The sequence below is a fragment of the Elgaria multicarinata genome, chromosome 4 (genome assembly GCF_023053635.1).
Source record: "Elgaria multicarinata webbii isolate HBS135686 ecotype San Diego chromosome 4, rElgMul1.1.pri, whole genome shotgun sequence".
Taxonomy (NCBI): Eukaryota; Metazoa; Chordata; class Lepidosauria; order Squamata; family Anguidae; genus Elgaria; species Elgaria multicarinata.
In genome coordinates this window covers 2,659,867-2,685,168 of record NC_086174.1, presented here as the reverse complement: position 1 = coordinate 2,685,168, position 25,302 = coordinate 2,659,867, and the positions used below count along the sequence as shown (strand labels likewise).

General features: G+C 52.4%; 2 protein-coding genes across 3 annotated transcripts in view; one reads left to right on the top strand and one right to left on the bottom strand.

The window, feature by feature from the left end:
- Positions 1 to 11,102, top strand: part of DRC1 (dynein regulatory complex subunit 1) — a 32,535-nt gene extending 21,433 nt beyond the window's left edge. Inside the window, exons 12-17 of the mRNA XM_063123785.1 lie at positions 120 to 209; positions 2,503 to 2,589; positions 4,108 to 4,313; positions 6,420 to 6,563; positions 8,048 to 8,150; positions 10,759 to 11,102. Of these exons, the coding sequence (XP_062979855.1) occupies positions 120 to 209; positions 2,503 to 2,589; positions 4,108 to 4,313; positions 6,420 to 6,563; positions 8,048 to 8,150; positions 10,759 to 10,821 (693 nt within the window). The 3' untranslated portion in view covers positions 10,822 to 11,102. The remainder of the gene's footprint in view (positions 1 to 119; positions 210 to 2,502; positions 2,590 to 4,107; positions 4,314 to 6,419; positions 6,564 to 8,047; positions 8,151 to 10,758) is intronic.
- Positions 11,103 to 16,239: 5,137 nt separating this feature from the next.
- The window catches only part of OTOF (otoferlin), a 187,287-nt gene continuing 178,224 nt past the window's right edge, over positions 16,240 to 25,302 (bottom strand). For both annotated transcript variants that reach the window (XM_063123783.1, XM_063123781.1), the window contains 5 exons: positions 24,748 to 24,846; positions 19,711 to 19,952; positions 19,099 to 19,277; positions 18,033 to 18,133; positions 16,240 to 16,430 (listed from right to left, as the gene is read on the bottom strand). In XM_063123783.1, the coding sequence (XP_062979853.1) occupies positions 16,250 to 16,430; positions 18,033 to 18,133; positions 19,099 to 19,277; positions 19,711 to 19,952; positions 24,748 to 24,846 (802 nt within the window). In that variant the 3' untranslated portion in view covers positions 16,240 to 16,249. The remainder of the gene's footprint in view (positions 16,431 to 18,032; positions 18,134 to 19,098; positions 19,278 to 19,710; positions 19,953 to 24,747; positions 24,847 to 25,302) is intronic.

Here is a 25,302-nt window from a genome sequence, read left to right as displayed (position 1 = left end):
TGGGCTGCCGCCGCTGAGACCTTGCCTGCCCTGACCTCATGTCCTGCCACCTGTTCAAGGGATGCCTGGTGTTTTCCTGCCAGTTCCCAGGGCTCCTCAGTCTCCCCTTCTCTTGCCAGGGCTTCCTGATTGAAAGCAAGCTGCGGGGCCTCCTCCAGCCCTTGGAGAAGCACGACCGCACCCTCATGAAGCTGGACTCCATCTTCACAGTGAGTTTCACTTCTCTTTGCAGAGGCAGGTTGGGAGGGAGCTTGTGCCGGCCGGCCGGCCGGTTCGGACCCCTGCCCAGCTCGTCCCCAGCAGCGGGTTCTTAGAGAAGGCTCCCTGGATCCGTGGCAGAGAAGCTGGGCTGTCAAGGCTGCCCAGCCGTGGAGTTTTGCTTGGGGTCAGAGGAGCGCTGCCGGTTTTGACGCAAGGCCTTTTGCCTGAGGTGCGACTCAAGGCCACCAGATCTCAAAGCAAGACCTTTGGGCTGCCCTAAGCTACTCCGCATTGTTGGCTGTTCTAACCAGAAAGAGAAAAGTACAAATCGTTTCAACAGGGAATCAATACATTGAATTAATCACGGAAAACATATCATTAAAACATGTAAGGAAATAGTACATAGAATTATAGAATAGCGGAGTTGGAAGGGGCCTACAAGGCCGTTGAGTCCAACCCCCTGCTCAATGCAGGAATCCACCCTACAGCATCCCCGACAGATGGTTCTCCAGCTGCCTCTTGAAGGCCTCGAGTGTGGGAGAGCCCACAACCTCCCTAGGTCACTAGTTCCACTGTCATACTGCTCTAACAGTCAGGAAGTTTTCCCTGATGTCCAGCTGGAATCTGGCTTCTTTTAACTTGACCCTATTATTCCATATCCTGCACTCTGGGAGGATCGAGAAGAGATCCTTATACAATACTAAAAGTATAGTATTGCATAAAGAAGGGAATTTCATAGAATCATAGAATAGTAGAGTTGGAAGGGGCCTACAAGGCCATGGAGTCCAACCCCCTGCTCAATGCAGGAATCCACCCTAAAGCGTCCCTGACAGAGGGTTGTCCAGCTGCCTCTTGAAGGCCTCTAGTGTGGGAGAGCCCACAACCTCCCTAGGTCACTAGTTCCACTGTCATACTGCTCTAACAGTCAGGAAGTAGGGATCAAGAGTGGAAGGGAACAGAATCAAAAGAAGGATATATAAATTAACATTAGGCCTTGATCTGAATATATTCAAACAGTTATACAACCATGCGGGGTCTGGTAAGGATGGGCAGGTTTAAAAACTTGGCGACCTGTATGGGAATTGTTTTATTTTGACCCTGGAGGAGACTAATCGTCAGGGTCTCCGGGGATCGACCGGGCAGAGCCTGTGTGATAGGACGTATCGACTCCTTTCTAATGTCATCATAAAAATTGCAAAGGAGCAGGACATGAGTAATGTTCTCTACTTCAGTTTTATGACAAGGGCAGCATCTTTGACATAAAGGGATTTTTTTTATATCTACCTTCCATCAACTTGGAGGGGAGGGCATTAAATCTAGCCAGGGTAAATGCCCTCCTATACTTGGGGGTAGTCAGCCAACGTAAGCATGGAGGGCCACCTTTATCAAGGTGACTGATTAAGCCTAGTGCGTATGGGGAGCATGGGCCACGGGCAGCTCCCTGTCGTTCCTGGCAAGCTATATCCATTAATCGCTGTCTGGCTGTTCTAACCACCTGCAGCTACACAGACCAGCTCCCAAGGAGCAAGAACAGAAACGGAGGAGTCCCACAGCCAGGCTGTGCCGATGGCTAAGGGCTCATGAGGCCCTCAGTGGTTCTGACGGGTCTGTGGGACGAGGAAATAAGCTTCGGCGTGGGGCACAGTTGAGAAGAGAGAAAGCTGCATCTCTGTCTGGCAAACACAGGAACTGCAGCCTCCCACCCCACCGGTGTCCCAAAGCGCTTGCTCTGGGCTTCCTCCCCTGTAAATGAATGGCTTCCATCCATTCCTATGGAGAATTGTGGGGTGTTGCTCATGGAGACAGAGTTGCTTCCCTCCCTCCCTGCTGGCCTGAGCCCTGCCGACACAGATCCCATGGTGGGGAAAGAGGCGCAGTCCACCATCCATGCCTTATAAGCACACACACCTGGGAACATGCAGAAGTCTCCCAGCCCATGCTACTTCTCCACACGCAGAAGATTCTGAAGCACCAAACCATCAGCACGGTAAATGCCTGAGCTTGTTCCCACGGGGCAAAAGCGCTGCGTTAAAGCCACCGCCGAAAATTGCTGTGGCACCACTTTTGCTTGGGCCTCAGCACACTGGGCAGCCAGTGGCTCACTTGCTACCATTTCCCCCTCCCCCTCCCCCCGGATGGAGGTTGCAGGTGCCTTCCGTGCCGGCTTTTCCCCCAGCTGCCCTGGGACAAGCAGTACTGGCCCGCACGGTGTCAGGTGAGCCTGCCGTTGGGCATTAACCGGGCACTTGCCAGCCCCCCAGACAGACTGCTGACCTGCGGGCTTCCTCTGCCTCTCCTCAGGCTCTGTCGATCAACAGTGAAGATGACGTGTATCAAATGGTGGAGTTCTTCATGAATTTCAAGACTCAGCAGGTGGCCTCTGGCCAGGTAAGGAGGTGGAAACGGGGCTGGAACGGGCAAACGCAGCGACTGCTGGGCTGACGCGGCAGAGCAAGGCTTCAGCTGCTTCAGCATCCTGCCTATTTTCCTGTGGCCCAGCCATAAAATCGTGCTCCGCCCAGTACGAGATCTGGCTCCGCCCACTTTCCCTAAGATCCCCCACCCCTGCCTTAGGGCATGTGAGGAATATTCCTCCTCTTTTATCCCCCCCCCCAGTTTACTTCCCTTTTGACCATCACTGATAGATTTGTGCCATGTTTGCTTTTCACCAAGGTTTCGCCTTCTCTTTTTCCCTTTAGTCCTCTTTACTCGTAGAATGTAGAGATGGTGGACTTGTCCTTCTCCATATAATCTTCTAGTGCCCTTTTAAAGCCATCCAAGTTGGTGGCCTTCAACCCATTTTCTAGCAGCACATTGCATCAGATAATGACGCACCCAGATGCAGTCCAGGTCTGGGCCCGATTCAAAGTGCTGGTATTAACATTTAAAGCCCTAAACGGCTTGGGGCCAGGTGATCTGAAGGAACGCCTCCTCCCATATGTACCTGCCCGGACCCTAAGGTCATCCTCAGGGGTCCTTCTCCGCGAGCCCCTGCCAAAGGAAGTGAGGCAGGTGGCTACCAGGAGGAGCAGGGCCTTCTCTGCTGTGGCACCCCGGCTGTGGAATGAGTGAGGTTCGCCTGGCACCTACACTATATTCTTTCAGACGCCAGGTGAAGACTTTTTTATTCTCTCAGCATTTTAACAGTCTATACATTCAATTTCAACTTGGCTGTTTTAAATTTGTACTTTAAATTTGTATTTCTGCAGTCCTGTTGATTTTATCCAGGTTGTGCTTTTATATTGTATTTTATATCATGCTATTATACTGTTTGTTTTATACTTTGAATAGTTTTAATTTTTATGAAACCGCCCCGAGAGTTTCGGCTATTGGGCGGTATAGAAATGCAATGAATGAATGAATGAATAAATAAATAAATAACCCATCAGGTTTGTTGGGGCCAGAAATTTTCCTTGGGAATTCTGTTTGTGCTCAGAAACACAGCTCACAATGCAGGTCCTACTTAGCAGAGTAAGTTTATTAGCTTCAGACTTCTTAACAGTTCCGTGTCATTGTGCAGAGTGACAAAAGACTATACACATCTACACATCTACACAGTTCTTATCTGTATTACATACAGCTGTGATTAGGCTAACCCAGCCTCAAGGATCTTTGGTATATTCATATCATTAACACCATGATATCTTAGAGAATCCTGGCAAGGTTCCCAGTATCTCAAGGTAATTGCTCACAGATAGTCTTCCTCTGTTTATTTATTTATTTATTTATTACATTTTTATACCGCCCAATAGCCGAAGCTCTCTGGGCGGTTCACAAAAATTTAGCCTTGAGATAGCCGCACACACAATTTTAATGACTACGCAAGCCTTTTACTTTCTTATACTTAACAAGGTTCACCTGGGAGATGCAGACAAAATTCTCCCTGAAGGTCTCGTTGTCTCTTAGGATGCAGAAGCAACCTTGGCAGATGCAGCAGCCAAAGACGCGCCTCTAGATGCAGAGCGTCCCGAAGAGAAGGAGACCTCCGTCGTTCCACAGGTGGAGGTCAAAGGCCCCATCCACTCAGGGGTGCCCCTCTCTGCCATCTATATGCACCCAAACGACATCCTGAAGGCCCTCAAAGCTTTTGTGCAGGCATTCCAGGAGCCAAGGTGGGTCTGGCCGGGGAGGAGGACGGAGGTCGGACAGTTTTTGGAGGCTAGGGGGAGGGGAGAGGAGGGGATGTGTCCAAGGGATGAAGGATGGGCTGCAACCAGAAGCTGCTCTGGGGCAGAGCGGCCCAGGCGGTGCTCGTGAGCGGCTGCGAACAAAGGCGAGTAGAGATTGGTTTCCTTCACACACGTCACAGGATTGGAGTGTGGAGTCTGTCGCTGAGTGGTTGAGCGGTTACTCTGTCTGCAAAAGGCCCCCAAGGTCAATGCCTGGTTCCTCCAGGGAGGGCTGGAAGAATGTTTGACAGAAACCATCAGGGCAGACAATGCCAGCTAGATGGACCAGTGGTCTGACTGTACAAGGCAGCTTCCTGGGTTGATGTTTTGACAAGAAGAACACAAGAAGAGCCCTGAGGCTGCATCAGACCCAGGGTCCATCTAGTCCAGCACTCTGTTCACACAGGGGCCAGGCAGCCATCGGCCAGGCACCAACAAGGCAGGACATGGTGCAATAGCACCCTCCCGCCCATGTTCCCCAGCAACTGGTGCACACAGGCTTACTGCCTCGGATACTGGAGGTTATTTATTTATTTATTTATTTAGAATATTTATATACCGCTCCCCATTGAAAAATTTCGGAGCGATGTACAAGGTAAAATGGAAAAAAAAACCAGAATAACAACAGTTAAAACAAAAATTAAAAAGAAGCAAAAACAGAAATCCAAGGCTGCATGTTAAAGAAAGGCTTCTTGGAATAAAGATGTTTTCAGGAGGCGCCGAAAGGAGTGCAAGGTTGGCGCCTGCCTGACCTCCAGAGGCAGGGAGTTCCACAGGAGGGGGGCCACCACGCTGAAGGCTCTTCCCCTGGTGGATTCCAATCGGAGGATGGATCTATGGGGAACCACCAGGAGCAGGCCCTTGGATGACCTCAGCGACCGGGCAGGTTGGTAAGGGAGAAGGCAGAGCTCTCTCAGGTATCCTGGTCCCAAGTTGTTTAGGGCTTTGTGCACAAGTACCAAAACCGTAAACCTGGCCCGGTAGCGAATAGGCAGCCAGTGCAGTTCTCTCAGCAGAGGAGTTACATGCTGGAAAGGGGCAGCTCCAGACAGCAGCCGAGCTGCAGCATTTTGCACGAGCTCCAGCTTCCGGAGCAGCTTCAAGGGCAGCCCCACATAGAGCGCGTTGCAGTAATCCAATCTTGAGGTTACCAATGCCTGTACCACTGTGGCCAAGCGATCCCTGTCCAGGAGAGGCCGTAGTTGGCGAACCAACCGAAGATGGTAAAAGGCACTCTGAGCCGTTGCACATAACCACCAGGGCTAGTAGCCGTTGATAGCCCCCATCTACAAGGGCGACCCCATCTACACTACCCTCGCTTTGTTTAAATACGTACATGATTGATTAAATAAGAAGAAACCCTTTTTGGATTATGTAGCAGCAGCAGCAGGAAGAGACGGGGTCCTATTGTAGTTTGGTGAGGATTCCTTGGAGCCAAAACAGACGTGGCCTTATTCACACCATCAGTAATTGCATGAATACTTTAAAAAAATAAAAGCAAGTAGCAGCTGTGGTGGGCGGAGCAAATCCAGATTGGGATGATGGTATGAGGGGAGAGGAATTTCAACCCTTTGCCTCCATCGTGGTCCTGATCTGGTTTAGGGAGACCCATAGCGCCAATTTGCGTCAGGTGGAAAGCTTCCATTGACAAAAGCCACAGGGAGCCCTGATCTGGATCAGGAGGGCAGTGGGGGGTGGAGAAGTGTAAAAAAAGCCCCCTCACATCAAGGCCCCCATCTAGATCCCAGGGAAGGAGGGGGGGGGGCGCTGTGACTGTCGTTTACTTGCTACGCTTGACAAGACCTAGGCTGTGCTTTGACAAGCCAACACATTAGCTGGCTAGAACAACGGCAGCTCCCAATGGGGACGTCACCCTGTTTGTGTGAATCGGGCTGTACTCACGCTAGTGGCTGCAGGGGGTGGGGATGGTATAAAGGGGCATTTGGATGAGGCTCCCTTCCCACCCAGGTCTGGCCCAGTGGGGAGGTGGCCTAGGTGAGTTCCAAGCTCTGCCTTCCAGCCAGTAGCTGCTCCCTTCATCTCCTCCAGGGAGAAACGCCCCCAGGTGAAGAAAGTACATGAGGAACGGGACAACTCCAAGGACTCGGAGTACTGGGATGCGCTGGCCCACGTCATCCCAGACGGAAAACTGAAGCTGTGGGACGCGTTGATTATTGGCTTGCAGAAGTACTAGTAAGTGGTGGGACTTGTAGGTCCTTGCCCCTGCAGCCTGAAGGGCAGTGGGGTGGCCGGACACAGCTCCGTGCAAGGAGTGGGCTGAGCAGCCTTGAGCCGAACCATCTCCTCTCCGCTGCCGAAGAGGACTGTGCCTTGGGTGGCCCCTGGTGGTGAGTTGGGAGAATACTCAGCTCTTCAACTCCAGCGTCAGCCTGTCAAATCCTATGACAGTCCCCCTTTAGTTGCCAGCTTTTGAGCACAGGTGCACAAACACTTGGCTAGAAATGACTGGAGTGTCTTTCTTGTTCTTTCTCTGTATGGTCCCTTTGACCCTCAGTGAGCTCGTGAGGAAGTGGATCCTCTGTCGCTCACAGTCTGAGTTTCCCTCTCTAGGTAACTGATTCCATTGTCGAACTGCTCTAACAGTCAGGAAGTTTTTCCTGATTTCCGGCTGGACATCAGGAAAAACTTCCTGACTGTTAGAGCAGTATGACAATGGAACCAGTTACCTAGGGAGGTTGTGGGCTCTCCCACACTAGAGGCCTTCAAGAGGCAGCTGGACAACCACCTGTCAGGGATGCTTTAGGGTGGATTCCTGCATTGAGCAGGGGGTTGGACTCGATGGCCTTGTAGGCCCCTTCCAACTCTGCTATTCTATGATTCTAAGTCTGAGTTTCCCTAAGGGCCTAGAACCATTTATTTATTTATTACACTTATATACCGCCCCATAGCCAGAGCTCTCTGGGCGTTTTACAGAAATTCTAAAATTGAGATAAAAACAAGTATACAAAATTTAAAAATTTAAAACACAGAACATACAAAAATAAAGCATTAAAAACCGTTTAAAAACTAAACATGTGGGTGATTAAGATGTGCCATCATACGCCTGGGCAAAGAGGAAAGTCTTAACCTGGCGCCGGAAAGATAGCAGCGTTGGCGCCAGGCGAGCCTCATCAGGGAGATCGTTCCATAGTCTGGGGGCCATCACCGAAAAGGCCCTGTCCCTCATTGCCACATTCCGAGCCTCTCTTGGTGTAGTCACCCAGAGGAGGACCTTAGATGTTGAACGTAGTGACCGGGTATATTCACGTCAGGAGAGGCGTTCGTCCAGTATTGTGGTCCCAAGCCGTGTAAGGCTTTATAGGTCAAAACCAGCACCTTGAATTGGGCTCGGAAACATACAGGCAGCCAGTGCAAGCGGGCCAGAGCAGGTGTTATGTGGTCGAACCTTCTGGTTCCCGAAATCAATCCGGCCGCTGCATTTTGCACGAGCTGCAGCTTCCGAACCGTCTTCAAAGGCAGCCCTACGTAGAGCGCATTGCAGTAGTCTAACTTGGAGGTTACCAGAGCATGGACAACTGAAGCCAGGTTATCCCTGTCCAGATAAGGGCGTAGCTGGGCCATGGCAGGAGGAGCCCGGGACTTCTCTTGGCCATGCTGTTCTGAAGGCTTTTGGGGGCCTGTTGTTCCTCTCTCTCTTTCTCTCCCACCTTGTCCAGCCACATTCTGACGCAGAGGGCAAAACTGATCACAGAGACGGATGGGCTGCACCAGCAGAATGCGGAACTCCGGATGCTGCTGCACCAGTATCTCCAGTCCCCGGTGAGTGGTCAGCCAAGGGGAGGAATGGAATAGCACCGGACGGGATGTCCGTTTTGTCAGGAGACGGCCTGCTGCTGGCTGGAGCTGGGAACAGGAGGTAGCTTCTTCCTCTGGAAGAAGATTGTGGATCAAGGGAGGAGCGCATCCACTACTCTGGGAAAAGGGGGAATTGTCAACAGGTGTTGGGGAGAAGGTGGAGCTACTCAGCTTCTATTTTGCTTCAGTCTTTTCCCGTTAGGAAGGACCTTGGCACAAGCGCCTTGGTGGCTGCTCCACAGGGCCGCCTCCGTGCTCCGTCTGACTTCCTCTCCGTGTGGAAGCAGATCTCGCTAACATGTATTTTACTGGTTTCTATTCCACTTTTGAAAACAGAGAAGTTTTCCCAAGGTGGCTTAGGGTCAAATTTAAAACAAATTTAAAACAACATTGGTATCTAAAATATATTAAAGCTAAAAGAGCAACCGAAGCATCTTGGGCCAATCCTACTTGAAAGTGAATCCGGTTGGAATGAATGGGGGGTTTATTTATTGCCAAATAAACATTGGTAAAAAAGGGAGAGGGGCTGTTTCCATCCCAGTCCTGTGCGTGTTTACTCAGCTGCACCGTGTTCAATGGCGTTTACTGCCATGCGGTGTTCGCACAGAAATGCAGCTAAATGTGATCCCAGGGCTTAGGTAGCTTTAAAGGGGGATTAGGCAAAATCATGGGCGATAGTGGCTACCAGCGGCTTTAAGCCATCCCGGCTACTTGGAACTCTGTGTTCAGAACCACCCCTATTAGAATCATAGAATAACAGAGTTGGAAGGGGCCTACAAAGCCATGTAGCCTGAGATCCCTTGTTCTGCCACGATTGTTGCCTGTGGAGAGTGCTCTGCAGATTATAATTAGGAGTATCATAGAATAGCAGAGTTGGAAGGGGCCTACAAGGCCATCGAGTCCACCCCCCTGCTCAATGCAGGAATCCACCCTAAAGGATCCCTGACAGGTGGTTGTCCAGCTGCCTCTTGAAGGCCTCTAGTGCAGGAGAGCCCACAACCTCCCTAGGTCACTGGTTCCATTGTACTGCTCTAACAGTCAGGACGTTTTTCCTGCTGTCCAGATGGAATCTGGCTTCCTGTAACTTGAGCCCGTTATTCCGTGTCCTGCACTCTGGGAGGATCGAGAAGAGATCCTGGCCCTCCTCTGTGTGACAACCTTTTAAGTATTTGAAGAGAGCTATCATGTCTCCCCACAAACTTCTCTTCTCCAGGCTAAACATGCCCAGTTCTTTCAGTCGCTCTTCATAGGGCTTTGTTTCCAGACCCCTGATCATCCTGGTTGCCCTCCTCTGAACACGCTCCAGCTTTTCTGCACCCTTCTTGAATCGTGGTGCCCAGTTGCTTTGGAGCAAAGACAGCAGAGGGTCCTTGCTTTCCATTTCCCTGCCTGTGGCCTTCCTGGAGGCATCTGCCATGAAGCAGGATGCTGGACTAGATGGCCCTTTGGCCTAACCCAGCAGGGCTCTCACGTTCACATGGCTCCAGCCATTGATGCGAGGCCATCAGCTGCAGGCTCCAGCTGCATAACAAGCAGGATGTTTTTCCATGCTCCTGTGAGCTGTTGGAAAACTAGGGAAGCTGGGTGGGATTTGTGCGTAACGATCCTGGTTCCACCTGGATCCTGGAAAACAACAGGACGAAATTTCATAGGGATAAAGGCCAAGTTCTACACCTAGGAAATAGAAACGAAATGCACAGTTACAAGATGGAGAATACTTGGCTCAGCAATACTACAAACGAGAAGGATCTTGGAATTGTTGTAGATCGCAAGCTGAATTTGAGCCAACAGTGCGATACGGCTGCAAGAAAGGCAAATGCTATTTGGGGCTGCATTAATAGAAGTATAGCTTCCAGATCACGTGAGGTCCTGGTTCCTCTCTATTCGGCCCTGGTTAGGCCTCATCTAGAGTATTGCATCCAGTTCTGGGCTCCACAATTCAAGAAGGACGCAGACAAGCTGGAGCGTGTTCAGAGGAGGGCAACCAGGATGATCAGGGGTCTGGAAACAAAGCCCTATGAAGAGAGACTGAAAGAACAGGGCATGTTTAGCCTGGAGAAGAGAAGATTGAGGGGAGACATGATAGCACTCTTCAAATACTTAAAAGGTTGTCCCACAGAGGAGGGCCAGGATCTCTTCTCGATCCTCTCAGAGTGCAGGACACGGAATAACGGGCTCAAGTTAAAGGAAGCCAGATTCCAGCTGGACATTAGGAAAAACCTCCTGACTGTTAGAGAAGTATGACAATGGAACCAGTGACCTAGGGAGGTTGTGGGCTCTCCCACACTAGAGGCCTTCAAGAGGCAGCTGGACAGCCCTCTGTCAGGGATTGCTTTAGGGTGGATTCCTGCATTGAGCAGGGGGTTGGACTCAATGGCCTTGTAGGCCCCTTCCGGCTCTGCTATTCTATGATTCTATGATTCTATCCCTGAAGGTGACTGGCCTCTTCACCCCCACCAGCCCCCAGTAGCTTTTCAGCAACCCCCGCCCCACTCAGTCCCTGCTTGAGCCTCGATTATTGAGTCGCCAGGCCTGAGAGGGCTGATCGTGGGCCTTGCTCCCTTTTTTGCAGGTTAATGCTGAGCTGCTGATCCCCCCCACCCACTTGCTGCATATGCAGATGAATGCCATGTGATGCTCCTCTTCTCCGAGAGGTGTGGGCCGGTGGTCTTCCTGGCACCCTTGTCTCCTTGCCTAATCCGTTCGTTGGAGCCATTTCAGCAACCCTGGCTTAACTCCGCAGAAGCAACGGTGGGAAGAAACAGGATTAGCCTGTCATTCCCTCAGCAGCCCTCGCGCGCTCGTTCAGCCAGCACCTCGGTGAGTAGCCTTCGACTCAGAACAAGTCACGCAGCCGTTGCCTTGCACGGCCGAGCCAACGTGCGCACGGAGGCGTTTCTGGGGATCGGGACAGATTAAAGCGGCCTTGCAAACATTCTGACCAGCGTCCCGATGGGGACTTGGGAGTGCCCCTGAAGAACCCCAACCTGACATGTTTCAGACATGAGAACTCCGGCTCCGGTGCTCTAGAAACCAAACAGCTTTCTGACTCCAGACACGTACCTTTAGAGAGGAGATTTTAAGTATCATTAAGAGAGAAGAGGTGAATAAACGGTTCATTGTGTGACACTCCTATTTCTCCTGACTGATCCTTGCTGCTACCTGAGGAGACAAGTGGATAGGCTGAAAGTGGGCGGGCGGGGAGACCTGCCCTTGGTGCTTTTGAACTGATCGTTATGTATAAAAGCAGGTTTCTAGTCCTCTTGAGGTAAGGAAACGTTTGAAACATGAGCCAAGATAAGCAATGAATGAGGCTTTTCGAACTCTGGCAGTATAGCTGAGAGAGGCATGTGCAAGGCCATGTAGCCTGAGATCCCTTGTTCTGCCATGATTGTTGCCTGTGGAGAGTGCTCTGCAGATTATGATTCGGAGTATCATAGAATCATAGAATCGCAGAGTTGGAAGGGGCCTACAAGGCCATCGAGTCCAACCCCCTGCTCAAGGCAGGAATCCACCCTAAAGCAACCCTGACAGGTGGTTGTCCAGCTGCCTCTTGAAGGCCTCTAGTGCGGGAGAGCCCACAACCTCCCTAGGTCACTGGTTCCATTGTACTGCTCTAACCGTCAGGAAGTTTTTCCTGATGTCCAGCTGGAATCTGGCTTCCTTTCACTTGAGCCCGTTCCGGGCTCAAGTGAAAGGAAGCCAGGTTCCAGCTGGACATCAGGAAAAACTTCCTGACGGTTAGAATCATAGAATAGCAGAGTTGGAAGGGGCCTACAAGGCCATCGAGTCCAACCCCCTGCTCAATGCAGGAATCCACCCTAAAGCATCCCTGACAGATGGTTGTCCAGCTGCCTCTTGAATGCCTCTAGTGTGGGAGAGCCCACAACCTCCCTAGGTAGCTGATTCCATTGTCGCACTGCTCTAACAGTCAGGAAGTTTGGCTTCCTTTAACTTGAGCCCGTTATTCCGTGTCCTGCACTCTGGGAGGATCGAGAAGAGATCCTGGCCCTCCTCTGTGTGACAACCTTTTAAGTATTTGAAGACTGCTATCATGTCTCCCCTCAATCTTCTCTTCTCCAGGCTAAACATGCCCAGTTCTATCAGTCTCTCTTCATAGGGCTTTGTTTCTAGACCTCTGATCATCCTGGTTGCCCTCTTCTGAACACGCTCCAGCTTGTCTGCGTCCTTCTTGAATTGTGGAGCCCAGAACTGGACGCAATACTCTAGATGAGGCCTAACCAGGGCCGAATAGAGAGGAACCAGTACCTCACCTGATTTGGAAGCTATACTTCTATTAATGCAGCCCAAAATAGCATTTGCCTTTCTTGCAGCCATATCGCACTGTTGGCTCATATTCAGTACGAGTTAGAGCAGTACGACAATGGAATCAGTGACCTAGGGAGGTTGTGGGCTCTCCCACACATGTCAGTAGACAGTGAATATGTTGGCAAACTGCAAGAGAGGTTATTGAAAGACCATGGTGAATGGTGGGTACATAGAGGCCAAGTTACAAGAGAGCAGAGCATGTGCTGACATGGTACGGAGGTTCAGGCAGGAACCTTTAACTTAAAATTTCGCTGGTTTTGCAGCCCGGGGATGAATTTGTAAGAGCCTTAACTCTCCTCTTAAACCAAGGTGTGTGTTTTTATTCGTACAATTCTAAAGGTAGTCACATCCGTGGTTGCTGCTGGGGGCGGAGAAACACATCTTAGAAATCTCAGAACATGGAGAACTAGACACTGCAAAAGGGAAGGGGCAACCTTGAAATGGAGCTGCTATTTCTGGGGCCAGGCCGGCGTTCTTTGTAAGATGCCGTTCCATTCTGGAGTATTCTGTGAAGCACTAGATAGTCTTCCTTGCATTTCTCGTTTTTTGTCACCCCGATCCCTCCAGCCATCACACACACACACACATGCGCGCGCACGCACACACACACACACACACACACACACAGAATAATCTAGACTCTGTTCCTTTTTGGTGATCTGTTTTTATTAAAGAACTTACAGGTTTTCTCTTGGTCCATAGAGCAAATCCCAAAGATCCTGTATTAACAGTGCACAGAGAACACCCGCGCCCACACCAGAACCCTCCCCATGACAGTAGAGAAATAGGATCAATCGTTTACACACACCTCAGGAAGTATGGAAAGAAAGCCAGCAGGAGACACACAAACGTCACGTGTCCCAGGGCTGTGGGAGAGAGGGACCGAAGGTTAGCACAGCTGTGCTGGTTTCTCTAGAGATCTGTTCTGCTAAAGCGTGGCCAGTTGTCACCTCCGTCCAATGTGGAGAACCGCCTCTGCCTCTTCCCTTCCCGATGCAAACGTCTCCTGCCCCTCTCTCTGTGACCGCTGGAGACCCGTTAATGACTGTTGCAGTTCCCTGGTGATACTGTGACACGTTAGCCTCACCTACCAAGCCCGCCCGCCTGGGAGAGGCGGTTAGAAGAGCCACGGGGCCGGTGGCTCATTTGGAAATCACAGACATTTGTGGCTCTTCCTTCATGGTCAGTTCTTGATGATGTGGGTCATTTGGGTCAGAAATCCTTTAGAGCATGTTTTAGGAATCTTAAAGCCACCTCTCCCTACAGTCTCCCATGTGCCAGGAGAGGAGGGAGCATGTACCAAGGAGCATGTGGACTGGGTATGATATAAACGCTGTGTTCACTCTAGAAAGGTAATCATAGAATCATAGAATAGCAGAGTTGGAAGGGGCCTACAAGGCCATCGAGTCCAACCCCCTGCAATGGAGTGTTGCATGCAGGCACTGGACTGTTCCCACTGGACTGTTCCCAACAGTCTTCCTAAACTGTTTCCCCTGCAAGAGCGTAATGGCGAAGATGGATTAGCGATTGTACCAAGGCTCAGGTTTAGTTAAGTTTTCACACACTAAGGCAGCCTTCCTCAACCTGGGGCGCTCCAGATGTGTCGGACTACAACTCCCAGAATGCCCCAGCCAGCTCTGCTGGCTGGGGCATTCTGGGAGGTGCAGTCCGACACATCTGGAGCGCCCCAGGTTGAGGAAGGCTGCACTAAGGGGTTCCAAGGAGGTGCCAGACCTTGCTGAGTGATGGTCCTGTTGAACAAGCCATGCCTAGCTTCGGTGTTCCTAACATTGCCCGCGTTCGAGTTTGACAAGCCCAGCTGGGTCCTGAGCTGTTTTCTCCCGGCTATCACCCAGCTCAGAGGGCTTCACCAAGAACCCCTTGTTTCAAAGGCAGGGGCCTTTTCCAGAGCCTCCGAAACCTGAAGCACACCCTGCATACCCGTTACATCAGAATACCACAGCTCAGTCAAACTGTTTCGCCAGCCCTACCCAGTGGCTTTTATCTTGGACGTTTTGATCAGGCCCCCCAGCGCTGACCAAGGAAAGGAATCGCCATGAAGATTTGGGTTGACAGGGATCAGAACGTCACGATTTGGGGGATGGTTGCTTGCTTCAACAAGTGGCATCACTTTCCTACTGGTGCAGCTTTGGATGTGGCTGTCGGAAGCACCGTGGCACCCCTTTGCCTGCCCTGAAAAGTGGTCTTTCCATCAGGCTCTTTTCTGGAGCCCGTTCATCTCCTAGCGAATCGCTAAGAGAGCTCGCTAAAGCTCATAACTGATTCCATCGCCATGGTGGGTGACTGGGAAAACTCGACTCCCTCTCCTGTCTCTCCATCTATATTGCTGGATGTGTGTGTGTGGGATGTGTGTGTGCGTGTGCCCAAGCACCATCTCTGCCAAGTTTCTTGGATGTTCTGGAAAAAAGCTGGAGAATCCAGGACTGACTCAGAGCAGCTCACACTATAACATTTAGCACTTGTATAGCATCAAGTGTGCTAGGAGGGCCAGGATCTCTTCTCGATCCTCCCAGAGTGCAGGACACGGAATAACGGGCTCAAGTTAAAGGAAGCCAGATTCCGGCTGGACATCAGGAAAAACTTCCTGACTGTTAGAGCAGTGCGACAATGGAATCAGTTACCTAGGGAGGTGGTGGGCTCTCCCACACTAGAGGCCTTCAAGAGGCAGGTGGACAACCCTCTGTCAGGGATGCTTTAGGGTGGATTCCTGCATTGAGCAGGGGGTTGGACTCGATGGCCCTTTAGGCCCCTTCCAACTCTGCTATTCTATGATTCTATGATCTTTGCACTTAACTTGGCGCTTCGGTCTGCACAATACTGCAGAGAAAGAGCCAAGGCAAAGAGCACGACCCGGTGGTCCTGATTTCAGTCTTTGAGCCACGGCACTACACTGGCCCCCTCCCTGTCTTCGTTTCCTGCCTGCGGCTGATAAACCGACGAGCCTTTGACATTGCGCCTGTCCGCGGAAGAAGAGGGCCTCCTGCCCCACTCTGCGGTGACCTCCCAATGCGGCAAACGGCTATACGCAGCCCTGAGAGCCGAGTGATACAGGGCGGGATACAAATGTTCGAAATAAATAAATGTATGAACTGCTACATGGGCCCTGGGGGCAGCCCTTCTCTTCAATAAGGAATATGCAGCACCGGACACTGACCAAAGGTGCCCAGATCTCTTCACTAGTTGATCAGGAGGCCCTTGAGTTCCCAGCTCTTCACGGAGGGACACTTTGTGGCCTCAGCTACGGAAGCAAAACAGCTACGGAAGCAAAACAACAGAGAAAGGAGGGCGGGATGGGACATGTCAAACCCACACAGAGGAGAAACCGAGGGCCAAAGAAGCGGCCTCTTAATATGTATCCACCTGTAGAGGAAGCTTCATCCAAGGTGATGACAGACGCAGGTGGGGGAGACCCTCCTAAGGCTGCTGGACTGAGTCGCCCCAGCTTCGAGGCCTGGGCTGGAGACGGAGGGGAGCTCCCGAGGGCAGGCAAAACTCATACCTAGGGGATTAAAAACTACGTACTTCCTCCCCTTCCCAAGACACAAGGCAAAACCAAAGCAAATTCTGAGCTGTCTCCTCCCCACCCGCCCCCTAAAGAAAAGAAAACAAAATCCCCAAAGGAAACACAAGGAAGTCACAAAAGGGCAGCAAACTCAGAGGCAGTGACTGAGAGCAGCCGGCTCAGGAGCAGACCGTGGAATGGGACGGCTTCCTCACGCCCCCAGGAGCTTCTTGACCATGTAGCCGGGCATGGAGTAAAGGAAGAGGGCCACCATGATGAGGAGCAGCAGGGCCAAGACGATCTTGATGATTAGCCACTTGTAACGGGTGCAAATGAGGTATCTGATAGACTTGAGGGGGTTCAGGAACCAGATGAAAGATGTATCCGGGCGACTGAGGAGAGAGAGAGAGAGACAAACAAAATGCCCCAGCTTAGAAGGAGCAGCAGTTCCCTGGGGCTGGACCTGGCGCCTCCTGTCCCTGTCTTCCGCCCCTGCCACTGCACGACGTGGGACCCGCCATGCTGTGGCCAGGTTCGCTTCTCACAAAACGACCGGAGGGAGCAAGGCTCGGGGTGTCCCCATGGATTTATGTTGCTGGCCTGGTGATGACGCATGAGCCCAAGCCGGGCCAAGCCACACGCAGCTCAGCAGCCCTGCTTCATGACCTGCCCTTGCTGGCCCAGGCCCGGGCCCAGGCCCTCTACGTGGCTGGCAAGCTGTTGAGCGGCTCGCAGGTTTGCTTCATAGAATCATAGAATCATAGAATAGCAGAGTAGGAAGGGGACTATGAGGCCATCGAGTCCAACCCCCTGCTCAATGCAGGAATCCACCCTAAAGCATCCCCAACAGATGCTTGTCCAGCTGCCTCTTGAAGGCCTCTAGTGTGGATGCTTCACTAGATGCACTAGTGAAGCAGCCGGCCATACCGAGACCTGCCAACCCCAGATTCTAGACCCTGTCGTTGAGGACGTTGGGGTGCAGTTCTTGGGGATCATGGGACTCAGCCATTTGGGAGGGCAGAAATGTCTGGGTCCCTGCCCATTGCTTTGGCTTCGGTGGACTTCCTGTAGGCTGGCCGGTCCCTGGCTGGCCTTCTTGCTCCCCAAGGATCTTATTTGCTGGCGTACTTTGAGCCAGACCTCAACGCCACAACCTGCTTTGAAACCCGGGGTTTTAATTCTGGGACGACGTGGTACAGTCATAAAGAGACGAGTGTCTCTGAATGGGTCAAAAGCACCATCATTATTATGACTGCGGAGTACCACAGCTTGCCTTCACACGCCTGGGATTAAGGCCCAGGGATTCTGACATTAGGAGGGCAGCATTTTCACCCTTCTGTTCAGCACTGCAGCTTTAGTAGAGTTGGTGAGCCTTCAAAAGTTGGTGAGTTGCTCTGTTACTTTTCTCGTCTCGTCCCGTCCCCATCCTGCCACCCGCACGTACAATCGTTTCCGCTAAGCCCTATATCGGGCACAGGTTGTGCCACAAAGTGGAGTAGGTGGGAAAAAGAAATACCCTGGGCAAAGCGCCAGGCCCACTCAGGCCCCGAGGAGCTTCTTGACCAGGTAGCCGGGCATGGAGTAAAAGAAGAGGCCGACCATAAGGAGCAAGAGAGCCAGGAGGAGGATTTTCAGCAGGAGCCAACGATACGTGTGCCAGATAAAGTAGCGAATGGACTTGAGAGGGTTCAGGAACCAGATGAAGCTGGTATCTGGGCGGCTGGGGCAGCAGGAGGGCAGGGTGGGGCGAGGAGGAGGAGAAAGAGACCGAGGAGATGGGAAAGAAAGAGACAGGGAGAATTGAATGGAGTCAACGGAGGCAGGGAAACAGTCGAGGCAGCCCCCAACTCAACGGTGCACGCCTCACCCGAGGGAGCCACTGTTACTCTTCCTTGTGGTGGATCTACAGCCCTGGGTCCTTCCCCACACCAGCTCGAAGGGGCGTCTGCTTGGGCACCACAGCCCCCCTCCGCTGTTCTCTTCCCACCACTTACTTGGGTTTCTCCAATGGGTCGGGCTCGTTACGAGCCAGCCCGGCCGGACTTTTCTCGGCTTCCTCGGCTGTCAGTAGGTGAAGCTCGGCCTCCACTTTACCCTGCGGGGGGAGGGAGGGTCAGAAAAGGGGTTTACTGAATAAGCAGAAGGAGGCACCCAGGGCTATGCCAGCACCGGTCCTTGGCGCAGGGAGGCTAAAGAGACCAGGCGGCTCTGCTCATATACAGGAGCTAAGTAAGGTAAACAGTGCAGACACGTGCAAAGCCTGGCCCACCGTGGGCCTGCACAGTGACGCAAAGAATGGGAAGGAACCAATCGTCATGGAATATAACAGCAAGACAACCTCTCCACCAGTCCTGCGATGAAGCCATAAAATTCAAGGCAACCTCCGCCACCTGTATCCATCGCAAGTTTGGGTTACCTCTTAATCCTGGTCCCCCTAGCCCGACTCATCTCCTTGGCTACCATTTTTCTTGGGCTGCTCCAGTCCTGCTGGTGCCTCCCTCCCCCACTTCATAGAATTACAGAGTTGGAAGGGGCCTACAAAGCCATCGAGTCCAACCCCCTGCTCAATGCAGGAATCCACCCTAAAGCATCCCTGACAGATGGTTGTCCAGCTGCCTCTTGAAGGCTTCTAGTGTGGGAGAGCCCACGACCTCCCTAGGTAACTGGTTCCATTGTCGTACTGCTTCTTGAATTGTGGAGCCCAGAACTGGACGCAATACTCTAGATGAGGCCTAACCAGGGCCAAATAGAGAGGAACCAGGACCTCACGTGATTTGGAAGCTATACTTCTATTAATGCAGCCCCAAATAGCATTGGCCTTTCTTGCAGCCATAGCGCACGGTTGGCTCATATTCAGCTTGCGATCTACAACAATTCCAAGATCCTTCTCGTTTGTCGTATTGCTGAGCCAAGTATCCCCTATCCTGTAACTGTGCCTTTGGCTGAGCCAAGTATCCCCCTGCCAACCTGACAGTACTCCCTCTGTCTCTCTCGTCTCGGGGTTTCCCTCACCTAAGCTCTGTCACCAAAGATGGCAGCCCTCTTCCCCAGTCCCATTACCGTCATCTCCATTTCGTCGTTCTCGTCGCGTGCCAAGAAGGGCCACCAGCCCTTCACCCTCTTCTGCTTGAAGATCGAGACCATGGGCATCTCTATCTCGCCAGTTCCCAGCTCCATGCTGCACTGCTTGGCTGTTTTAGCCCCACGCGGGAAGCGGTTCAGGTCGAGCTCAATGCCTCCTGCGGGAGTGGGGACAGAAGGGAGCAATATGGCAGGTCCTTACAGCGCAGGGGTGGGCTCAAGGCTCCAGCTGCCCCTTCTGGGGAGAAGCCTGGGCCATCGGCGTAGCTGCGAGATGATCCTGACACGCCCCTGCTGCTGGGAATTCTTCTCTGCCTCGCATTTTAATTCGGGGCTTGTTATTCTCACCTCTTCTTTTAGGTGAGCGTTCTGAACCTCCGAAGCTCATTGCTGAGCCTTGGGCTAATGCGTCTCCCTAGCAGGTAGACCTCTACAGCCTGGGACATCAAACTACAGGGATCAAGCCCCGTCCGTTCATGGTCCCTGGCAGGCAACATCCCTGCCTATCTGGTGCTCTCTCTGAACGAGGGGAAAGCCGCCTTGCCCCACGCTGACCCCGGGGGATTATCAGTCGAAGCCCTTGTTACGCACCGAGGAAGTCATCGGCGGAAAAGTGGTCGGCATCCCACACCTGTAGCGTGAGTCGGGCCGGAATCTTGTATTCGGTCTCGTCCCAGGAGAACATGGACTCTTTCTTAGAGATGACGATCTTCTCCTCAGCTGCAAGGTAGTCGAAAGGAAAGATGTAGCGCCAGTTGAAGTTGCCCTCGCCCGTCAGCGAGTGGTAGTGGACGTCAGTGTCCTGTTTGTCTTCTTGCTGCCCTTTCAGCCACCTGCGCGGGCAAACGGAGGGAAGATGATCAGCAGAGAAGGTGCATGGCGGAGGGGTCGGCAACCAAGCGGGGCCGTGTTCATGCGGGGCCAGCCAAAGTGGCAGCGCTGGAGAGCGACGGCAAAGTGGAGGGGAAGCCGTGCAGGCTGGGAGGACTCGCTTGCAGGGAGCTGTAATAAGTGGGCAGGATGGAGGGGTGGCTCCAGTAACCCTTCATGCACCTGTGAAGTCCATGTCGCGTTCCACATAGAGCAGTCGAGGGGAGGTGAATGTTGGAGGCCCAAAGGAGACTGAGCCAGGGCTGCGTTGCCTTAGGGCAGTAAGTCATAGAATCAGAATAGCAGAGTTGGAAGGGGCCTACAAGGCCATCGAGTCCAACCCCCTGCTCAAGGCAGGAATCCACCCTAAAGCATCCCTGACAGATGGTTGTCCAGCTGCCTCTTGAATGCATCTAGTGTGGGAGAACCCACAACCTCCCTAGGGAACTGGTTCCATTGTTGTACTGCTCTAACAGTCAGGAAGTTTTTCCTGATGTCCAGCCGGAATCTGGCTTCCTTTAACTTGAGCCCATTATTCCGTGTCCTGAACTCTGGGAGGATCGAGAAGAGATCCTGGCCCTCCTCTGTGTGACAACCTTTTAAGGTTATTTCTCAGAGTAGCTGCATCGTTTAACGGGCAGGCCAATTAATAAGCTGGGCAGAGCTCAGCCTGAGCCTAAAGAATTTGGAGTTGGGGCAGAGATGGAAAACTTAATTTGTTTCGGAAGAAGCGGCTTTCTTTTCTTTTCCAGCTGTCTGAAATCCGCATGTGTCCGAAATTGGCATCCGCCCGGTGGGATTTGAGAATCAAATTTCATTTCTGATGCAGATCCACCAGATATGTTGAAAAATTTGGTTTTGTGATACTCCCCCACCCCCATTCCAGTACAAATTATTGGGTCTCAAAATAAAGAAATTCTCAGAAACTGAAAATTGCTAGGTTTCAGATTTTCTTCCCCAAATGTTGGGTTTTAGCGCAAACTTGGGTTGGTAAACACTTTCAGACACTCTCAGAAGATGATCTGTTGAGAAATCTTGCTGTCAGAATCTAGAACCTATTTTGTAACCGGGGGAGCGGACTTCTCCACGGGTTTCATGAGGGACACGTTTCATGACTCGTTATTGTTCACAGAAGAGGCCTGGGTTGCTGATGCCCCCCAAGGATTGCTCAAAGAGGCACCCACCCCCACCCCAAACCATGCAACAGAAAAGCAAAGTGTACCAGCAGCCAAACACGCCAACACACACACACACAGAGACATCCCCCATTTCCCAGCCAGGGCCCTGTATCTTGGCGGAGAAGCGGGGCTTAGGAGACCGTCACCCCCACCCTAGTTACAAGAGCATGCTAAGAGGCAGCAGACAGCAGCATCCCTCATTCACGGCAGGGAGAAGAAAACCGCCCTCAGGCCTTCTTACCTGGTCAGATATCCATGCTCCTTCAGCCCCCTTATGAGTAACCATCCAACCTTCCCCCGGGCAAATGCATAGCTCAGGCTGGAGAGATCAGCAGGGCTGCATCTAATCTAGGGCAGTGCAAAATCAGCCTCCCAGGATGTCAGCTTTTGGGGCACAAGCCCTATGAATGCTCTGCCCCCCCCCCCCAAAGTCACATCTCCGCAGAATGACCAGCCTCTTAGGCTCACGCCTGGACAGAAGACCTCACAACAATCCTTCTGGCTTTTTGCATTGCTCTGTTGCCCACACGGCCCTGGAAGACCCCCCTGCTATTGGGCAGTGGAGCACTGGCAGAGGCAAGTCAGGCCGTTACTAGACCTACCTGGTGATCCGTGTGGGAGAAGGGGTGAGCCCGCGCTACAAGTAGCGTGGGCCATCGCCCCAGTCTACACGACAGACGCGACGGGCTACAGGAAAGCCCCGTCGCGTCCGCCATTTTTTTTTTTTACTTAAAGGGCCGGGTGTGCAGGAGCGCACCAGCGACAAAGGTAAGTGGGTTTAAAAAAAAGGGTGGGGTTCCCCACTCCCCCGCCTCCGATTTCCCCCGATCTCTGATTTCCCCCCGCGATCTCCGCTTCCCCCCCGATCTCCACTTCCCCCCACCCCCGTGATCTCCCCACTCCCTGATCTCTCCCCCTGCCCCGATGGGCCCAGCGCTCCTGTGGAGTGCTGTGCCCCGTCCGCCGCTTTTCCCAGGTACTCATGAGTAATTGCGGTAGCCGGGAAAAGTGGCGGACTGGTCTACACGCCCACGGACTCAGGCTCAGCCCGAGACCGCGGGAAATACCGGGTCACAAGCGGTTCCGGTTACCCCGGGCCAAGGGAGGGTTGACCCCTGCCTGACTCCGGGATCCCCTGTGCGTCATCTGGACGCGCAGGGGCGAGCTCGGGGATCGCACCAGGCTAAACCCTGGTCTAGCAGATTCCAAAGTGGGACGCTCTTTCTGACTTTGCCTGGTTACATATATTTCCTATGAAGGCTCTGCAGTGTAGTTTATACCAGGCCGCCCGAGTCTTTGCCTGGGCAACGGCTAGGCTCCAACCTGGCTTGCTGAGCACCCTGGTCTTCTCCCAAGTTTCTCTGCCTCACAGCCTCCTCTTTAGGAACATATGAAGTTGCTTCATAGGTCCATGTAGCCCAGTATTGTCTACTCTGGCTGGCAGCAGCTCTCTGGGTCACAGGCAGGTCTCATTTTCCCTCTAGCTCTCTTGCCTGCGTGTTTGCCTCCTTCCTCATACAACAGCTGTATTTTGCCTTCAGCTTCCCTTGGGGTCTGACTTTTCCGCGCAGGGCCCGGCCTCCGACAGACCCTGCCTCTTGATTGAGCCCCTTGTGGATCTGCTGCAGGGCTTCAACCTGACTCAGGTCTTATCCTGCTGGGACTTGCACCTTCATCTCCCTGCATACTCAGCGGCACTAACAAGCCCAGACGGAGATGAAAGGGAACCCCCTTACTCGCACGGCCCATGCATGCTTGAGGCTATATTCATTTGGAAGAAGTGGGCTGCGTAGTGAAATGGCCACTCAGTGGTTTTCTCCTTTGCACAACTCATTGGTTGGTGCACCATGACAAGGAGAGAGCCATCCCCCCACCCCAAACTCTCAAGGCTTCAATTGATCAACAGTAGACAGGGAAGAGCAGAGATGCCAGCCCAGAACCCCCAGTGGGGAGCTGGTTCACGCAGAGTTCCGCAGCAAACCCACTTTTCCTACCTAGGGAACGCCAGCTAGCTCCATCTCTCTAGCAAGTGTACCTGTATGACCCGGAACTTTCCAACGAACTCTACACCTTTTTTTTTTTTTTAGATGTACACAGATAGAACAGGTGGATGTCTAAAATTGCAGTGTGTAAAGGAGGCCCTTAACTAATCGTGCATATGGTCATAGAATCATAGAATAGCAGAGTTGGAAGGGGCCTACAAGGCCATCGAGTCCAACCCCCTGCTCAATGCAGGAATCCACCCTAAAGCATCCCTGACAGAGGCTTGTCCAGCTGCCTCTTGAAGGCCTCTAGGGTGGGAGAGCCCACCACCTCCCTAAGTAACTGATTCCATTGTTGTACTGCTCTAACAGTCAGGAAGTTTTTCCTGATGTCCAGCCGGAATTTGGCTTCCTGTCACTTGCACCCGTTATTCCGTGTCCTGCACTCTGGGAGGATCGAGAAGAGATCCTGGCCCTCCTCTGTGTGACAACCTTTGAAGAGTGCTGTCATGCCTCCCCTCAGTCTTCTCTTCTCCAGGCTCAACAAGCCCAGTTCTTTCAGTCTCTCCTCATAGGGCGTTGTTTCCAGACCCCTGACCTCTGACTGGCAGCAGCTCTCTCTGGAGTCTCAGACAGGGGTCTTTCCCAGTCCACCTGAGATCCTTGTACTGCTCTAACAGTCAGGAAGTTTTTCCTGATGTCCAGCTGGAATCTGGCTTCCTTTATCTTGAGCCCGTTCTTCCGTGTCCTGCACTCTGGGAGGATGGAGAAGAGATCCTGGCCCTCCTCTGTGTGACAACCTTTTAAGTATTTGAAGAGTGCTCTCATGTCTCCCCTCCATCTTCTCTTCTCCAGGCTAAACATGCCCAGTTCTTTCAGTCTCTCTGAAAGAATGGGTGGGGGATGTCAGCTGACCCTCTATCTGTATTTTTAAAGCTTCCGCCCAATCCCCCCTTCATTTCTGTTTGACAGTTGCTTTGGGGGGGGGGGATCAAAATGGAAAGGGTATCTAGAGATGGGCCAGAGTGCCACAGGACTCTTTATGACCTCAACATGGAATGTAACAGCCACTGAAACCAGGTCTCTATTCGGGTCTATCAATGAATTGCCATAAGCTATGGATTTGCACCAGGTTCAGCTGATGGGTGAGTGTCTCCAGCAATGGGTGAGCAAAAGACCTGAGGGGAAGGAACTACCCCGTGCATTCTCCTCCCCAGCAGACCTGCCCCTGGGAGGGGCCGTGCAATGAGCCTCGGTCAATTACCCCCTGACATAGATGTCTGACATCTTCTCTCCCGTCATGAAAGCATCGTCCTCCAGGACCACCTCATCGGTGTTCCAAATAATTACCCGCAGCTCATACCTAGCCATCACACAGAGCGGACAGAGGCACACGACAACAAGAACACAGAACGAAAGAAAGGGGGCAGGACAGAAAAGCAAAGTGTCCATTACTGATGCCCACACGGAAGGAGACGCTCGGTCCATGAAAGAGTCGCCCATCCCCTGCAGGGAGTTACAGAGCCGGGCGGCCCCAGAACGACAAGAAGCTCACACACAGAGAAGCCGGCTGGCCTTGCGGGGCCGTACGTACGTACCCCCGGACAAAAATGTCACTGGATTTCTCGCCAGTGAAGTAATCATCGTCCTCCAGGACTACCTCATCAGTGTTCCATACTATCACTCTAAGCTCGTATCTGGCAAGGAGGAAGGAAGGGAGACAAGGGGTGAGACGGAGGGGAGGCAGGGAAAAGGAGGACCATGTGCGGGTGCTGGCTCTCCATAGGACTTCTTCACTCGTTGAAGACTCCTCTCCTGGGTAGGAGGCCGCCCGATCTTGGGTTTGTTTAGCTCCCTCCATGGCTGTTGTGGGAACTTACGGCTGAGGTTAGGGAACATTTCCTTTTCCTTGCAGACTCATCAAAACTCACGTCTAGGTATCGCCAGAAACAGCCTAAGCCCTTTTAATTCAAAATGGCATTGGGTGACCAGGGACGGGACAAGTTGCAGGATTGGTCAATACAGCCGGTGTTTTGGGATAAAACAACACGTTGACACCCACCTAAGACCTTGGAATAGGGCAGCCTATAGAACAAATCCAATCAGTTTTGTCGCCAATGCCCCAGACTCCCAAGGGAGTAGACTTGCCCGTC